Below are 6,047 nucleotides of genomic sequence, written 5' to 3'. Positions count from 1 at the left end.
AGATGGACAGGGAGCCTGGGTGGCTCAGTCAGTTGAGTCAGTCCAACTCTTGATTTTGGCTCGGGTTGTGGTCTCACGGTCATGGAACCGAGCCTCATATCAGGCTGGAGCCTGCTTGGGATTCTTTCTCTCCCTCTCTCTCTTGCTCCTCCCCTGCTCTCTCTCTCAAAATAAGTAAATGAAAAAGGAAAGAAAGACAGAAAAAAAGACAGAAAAAGAAAGAAAGAAAGAAAGAAAGAAAGAAAGAAAGAAAGAAAGAAAGAAAAGAAAAGAAAGAAAGATGGACAGAAAACCAGGATGCTGAGTCTAATAAACTTGTTAGAATTTGAGGGGTGGGAGTCGTCTGGCAGGTGCTAGTTTTTCAATAGATATTTTGATTTAATGAATGCCATAGTGAATACTGATAAGCCTGAATTAAGCAACTGGTTCCGGGCCAAACTGTATATAGGGTATATAATTAGGGAATGATGAATAGCACTTCCCACCGTGTCTTGCAAAGGGCAGTTCAGTGGTTAAGATTGCAAGCTGAGTTCAGATCCTACCTAGGGGGGGGGGGGGCAGGGTCCTTAACGTCTCCATGCCTCAGTTCCTTATCTGAAAAATGGGAATAATGAGAGCACCTACTCACAGGGGGTTAAGAAGCATAAATGAGTCAATTGTACATAAAGTGCTGGAGACAGTGTCTTGCACATAGCAAGTACTGTATAAGCATTTGCTATGATTTGTTTTCGTCTCGGTAACTCCACCATACTACAAAGTTCCCAGGGGTAGGGATCAAATCTTTTTCCTCTCTGCCCTCCCCTGGACCGAGCACAGGATCGGAGGCAGAGGAGGGGCTCAGTGTTTGCTAAATGCACAAATGGATGAATGAATGAATATGTTTTATATGCTATGTTGTATAACCTATACAGGGGAAGTGGGAGGGGGGCAGTAAGGAGGTCCCCTGGAGGTGGCAGTTTGAACTGGCCCAAAAGCATTTCAGTGAGGGAAAGGAAGTTGGCATAGGGTGTGCTATTTGGGTTAGGTGGGAAATAAATGAGGGTAGGAGCAGGGTCTCGAACGCAGGCTGAGGGGTTAGATTTGACTTCTTTGGCATTAACAAGCATGGGTGGGAGTGGAAAGGCTGGAGGAGGGATCTTCTGAGGGGAGTTGTGGCTGAGGGGAAGGGCTGTTTTATAGACCAGTTGTTACCAGGGACTTTCAGGAACAAAAGTGGCTTTTTGAGTTGGAGACTTAAAGGGTATGAAATGTTACCGGGATGCTGTTATGTTCTTTGATTTAACAAGTACTGAGTGCCAGCCGCCTGCTAAGCACCAGCGGTTCACAAAATAATGACACACACTGCCTACCCTTAGTGAGCTCACATGAGCAAGTTTAATACCCATGGGGAACGTTATACTAGTGCAAGGATGGGTATCTTATGGTAGGCACTCAAGTAGAGAGGTCATCATCAGAGGTTCGGGGGGCCGGGGAAAGTATCACAGAAGAAACGGGTTTTGAGGGATAATTAGGAGTTTGCCATGTAGGCAAGATGAGGAAAATGTCTCAGGCAGAGGGAACAGCTTGTGTCAACCTGAGGACATGTGGGAAACAGGAGGCCCAGGGTGTGGTGAGGCTGTGGTTGGATGTGAAGGGCACTGCGGTTGAGCAATAAGGCTGGAAAAAGGTAGCAGGGGCCAGATCATGTAGGGTGATGGAAGGTGAGTGGGAGACCCTGGTCACTCGGAAGGGGCTAAAGGTAGAGGCAGCGGGTCTGTCAGCAAGGTCATTGTCACCACCAGATGAACACAGATGGCGGCATGAACACAGGAGGAAACAGGAGGGGCTGCTGTGTGGAGCCTGGACTGGGATGGAAATGGCTGAGGTTATGAGCCTCCTTAATTATTCCTCGGAAATTTACTGAACATCTACTACATGCCAGGCACTGTTCGAGGCACATGGGATACATCGGGGAGTACAGTCACGGGGTCCTCGCTGAGCTAGCTCTTCCTTAGGACGACTCCTCTCTTCTGAAACTCAGTGTGGGGACAAGGGGGCAGGAAGGAGGGACTAAGAACTGGGCTTCCGAGCCTCCCAGCTGCCGCTGGTGGTGCCATCAAGGGTCGAGGACACCAGTCCCCTGACTTTGCTCTGGCCTCTCTCCCAGCTCCCTGCCTGGCCCACAGCCATGGCCACGATGGTGGCCCAGAAGCTCAGCCATCTCCTGCCCAGTTTGCGGCAGGCCCACCAGGAGCCTCGGCCGGCCAGGCGGCCAGAGCCCGTGTTCACAGTGGACCGTGCCGAAGTGCCACCGCTCTTCTGGAAGCCGTACATCTACGTGGGCTACCGGCCGCTGCATCAGACCTGGCACTTCTACTTCCGCACGCTGTTCCAGCAGCACAACGAGGCGGTGAACGTGTGGACCCACCTGCTGGCAGCCGTCGTGCTGCTGCTGCGGCTGGCCGTCTTCGTGGGGACCGTGGGCATCTGGGGAGACCCGCACGCGCTGCCCCTCTTCATCCTCCTCCTCGCGTCCTTCACCTACCTCTCCTTCAGCGCCTTGGCTCACCTCCTGCAGGCCAAGTCCGAGTTCTGGCATTACAGTTTCTTCTTCCTGGACTACGTGGGCGTGGCCGTGTACCAGTTCGGCAGCGCCCTGGCACACTTCTACTACGCCATCGAGCCTGCCTGGCACGCCCGGGTGCAGGCCGTCTTCCTGCCCGTGGCCGCCTTTCTCGCCTGGCTTTCTTGCACTGGCTCCTGCTACAACAAGTACATCCAGAAGCCTGGCCTGCTGGGCCGCACTTGCCAGGAGGTGCCCTCAGCGCTGGCCTACGCGCTGGACATCAGCCCCGTGGTGCATCGCATCCTGGTGTCCCCTGACCCTACCTCAGACGACCCGGCTCTTCTCTACCACAAGTGCCAGGTGGTCTTCTTCCTGCTGGCCGCCGCTTTCTTCTCCACCTTCATGCCTGAGCGCTGGTTTCCTGGCAGCTGCCACGTCTTCGGGCAGGGCCACCAGCTCTTCCATGTCTTCCTGGTGCTGTGCACGCTGGCCCAGCTGGAGGCCGTGGCACTGGACTACGAGGCCCGGCGGCCCATCTATGAGCCTCTGCATACCCGCTGGCCCCACAACTTCTCTGGCCTCTTTCTGCTCACCGTGGGCAGCAGTGTCCTGACCGCGTTCCTCCTGAGCCAGCTGGTACGGCACAGACTCAACCGGAAGGCCCAGTGAATGGCGGGGGCGGGGGGGGGGCAGCTGGGAGGGAGGGAGGGAGGTGTAGTGGGGGCCCAGGGGTCTGGGCTTGGCTCCAGATGGGAACAAGGCCTGGTAACATTGTTTGTGTCTGGCATTCGGTGACTTTCTGTGTATGCCTCAGCTGCCAGGGGTGGTGATGGCCAGTCCTTGGATTTGGGGATTGGCCGCGAGCTGCTGGGGTTCACCGCTTGGGCCTGCCCTGGGAGAGGAAAAGAGAGAAAAATGTGGGCCACCTTGGCCTGCCTCCCCCCATTGCCTCTCGCTAGGGATGAGGATTGGGGGTCAGCTGGGCCCAGGACCTTGGTTTGGAGCTTCCAGATGATCTGAGAGGGAGTGACAGTGAAATTTAGGCCAGAGTCTGCTTTGATCTGAGAGGCAGAAGAGGGCTCAGCAAACCCCCTCTACTCAGATGTCATTGGTGGATAGGAAAGGGGGAGGCTCCTAATGTGTGTAGCCTACTCTTACCATTCCTTGACCTCCAGCCTGGAGCTTTAGAGTTCCAGGAAGTCCCCAAAGATAGAAGATTGTGTCAAGTGGAAATGGATCCCATCAGTGCCCCATACCTCTTCAGTCATCTCCCCACCCAGTGAGCCCCCAGCCTTTCTAGTTCCGGCCTTGATGTCCTGCATATCCTGTTCCCAGCCTGTCTCCTGGTTTCCTTGATCACGGTTCAGTTATGCTTTCAGTGTTTCCTGGGCCTCTGCTCAGAGGCAGGCCACCAGCTGGCCTGTGGATCAATGCAGGATGATAAAAGCTTTCACATCAGAATGACCTGTCAGGGGAAGCACTGAGGAGGGGAATAATCAGTGCTGCCTGTGACCCTCAAGGTCTTGGGTTGGAAAGGGGGAATGGAGAAGTGCATTCCTGGTAGAGGAAAAACCTATACAAAGGCCTTCTTTTGTACGGAAGGAGGAGTTCAGTGGGGCTGGACTTAGGGGTGGTCTGAAGTCTGATGCAATAAAGTAACTGTGATAACACCAGCCTCTTGGCTTTTTGTCTCCTCTCCCAGGAACCCCCATGGACCTGCTCACTGTGTTGAGGGGGCTTTCCAGGGGAAGCTGGGCCCCCCAGGGATCAGAACAGGGAGGAGGAAGGCAGTTCCTGTTTTATCTTTGCCTGGGGATGGGGTTGGGGGCCCTATACACTATATGTATGAACTTTTTCATTTTGGCAAGGAAGGGAGCGCAGTTGTATTACTAAATATGTTTTAGAAGATAAAGGAACATAATCCCACTTTATAACTTGACAAGGACTTCATTTTTTGGTCTTTCCTTCAATCAAGGAGGATTTTATATGTACAGTGAAGGAAAATTAGGAAGTACAGATAATTTAAAAAAGCCCAAATGAATAAGAAATATCATTCTCCCGATATGTGATACACACACACACAGTGGATATATAATAGGATATATATAATAGGATATCCTATTATATATATATATTATATCCTATTATATATTATATATGTACATATATGTATATATAATATATATAATTTCTACACATATAATTATATACATATTATATGCATATATTATATATAATATATACATATAATTATGTATATATGATATATATAATATATGCATATAATATGTATATATTATATTGTACATATTGTACATATAATATGTACATATTATATGCATATATTATATATATCATATATACATATATACACATATACATATATATGTATACATATTATATGTATATAATTTATATAATTATATATTTATATGTTTATATATATTTTTATATGTATATAATTTATATATAATATATATAAATTTATATAATTTTTGTATATGATTTATATATATTTATATATAATTATATACATATAATATGTATATATGTATATAATTTATATATTTATATATTTATTATATGTTTATATATATTTTTATATGTATATAATATATATATAATTTATATATAATATATATAAATTTATATAATTTATATATATTTATATATAATATATATAAATTTATATAATTTATATATATTTATATATAATTATATACATATAATATGTATATATGTATATAATTTATATATATACATATATAAAGAACATCTATGGGACACGTGATTAGGGATGGAATGGATGAGTGGGATGCCAGCACTTCTGCATTTCTGAGGGGCTTTCAGAATTTGCAAAGTACTTTAACAAATGTTACCTCACTTGATCGTCTTTAAAATCCAAGGTCACACATGAGCTGTGAAGGCAGGACTTTTAGCTTTCATTTTTCTTCCCATTTTCTAAATCCTCTCCCATGTGGTCTCATAGTTATGCTTAGGTCTTTTTTTCACTTTCAAGAGTAATTCATAAACTCGAGTGTTTGGTTACTGAGACTCAAAACCCAGAGCCCCGGGGAAGTTACATTTACAGCAAGAAAGTGCAACTAGGGGCGCCTGGGTGGCTCAGTGCGTTAAGCGCAGTGGGACTCGGGCTCAGGTCATGATCTCACAGTTGGTGGGTTCGGACCCCCCATCAAGCTCTATGCGGATAGCTCAGAGCCTGGAGCCTGCTTCACATTCTGTGTGTGTCTCCCCTCTCTCTGCCCCTCCCCCGCCCGCTCACTGTCTGTCACAAGTAAACGTTTAAAAATTTTTTAAAAAGTGTAACCAACACAGCAAAAAGCATATAAGCATATATTCCTTATGCAGTGTCGCGAACGCGTTGACACAGCACAGTCGCGGGAAAGCGACTCTCGAGTCAGAAGACCCGTCACAAAGGACGCGAAGACCTCGGTAAAGGGCAAGGAGCGAACCCGCGGTTAAAGCCTCCGGCAGGAGTTAA

The 6,047-nt window shown here is 47.4% G+C and overlaps 2 protein-coding genes across 2 annotated transcripts in view; one reads left to right on the top strand and one right to left on the bottom strand.

The window, feature by feature from the left end:
- Positions 1–1,355: 1,355 nt before the first annotated feature.
- Positions 1,356–6,047, bottom strand: part of MTFR1L (mitochondrial fission regulator 1 like) — a 46,489-nt gene continuing 41,797 nt past the window's right edge. The window contains exon 7 of the mRNA XM_019836424.3: positions 1,356–3,437. Within this exon, the coding sequence (XP_019691983.1) occupies positions 3,356–3,437 (82 nt within the window). The 3' untranslated portion in view covers positions 1,356–3,355. The remainder of the gene's footprint in view (positions 3,438–6,047) is intronic.
- On the top strand, positions 2,168–3,229 carry PAQR7 (progestin and adipoQ receptor family member 7). Its single transcript, XM_045035335.1, has one exon. It carries the CDS (start codon positions 2,168–2,170, stop codon positions 3,212–3,214), a length of 1,047 nt encoding a protein of 348 aa, XP_044891270.1. The 3' UTR covers positions 3,215–3,229.

This window comes from Felis catus, chromosome C1 (assembly GCF_018350175.1).
Source record: "Felis catus isolate Fca126 chromosome C1, F.catus_Fca126_mat1.0, whole genome shotgun sequence".
NCBI lineage: Eukaryota > Metazoa > Chordata > Mammalia > Carnivora > Felidae > Felis > Felis catus.
Note: the sequence above shows the minus strand (reverse complement) of the source record. Positions and strands in the feature narration are given on the sequence as shown.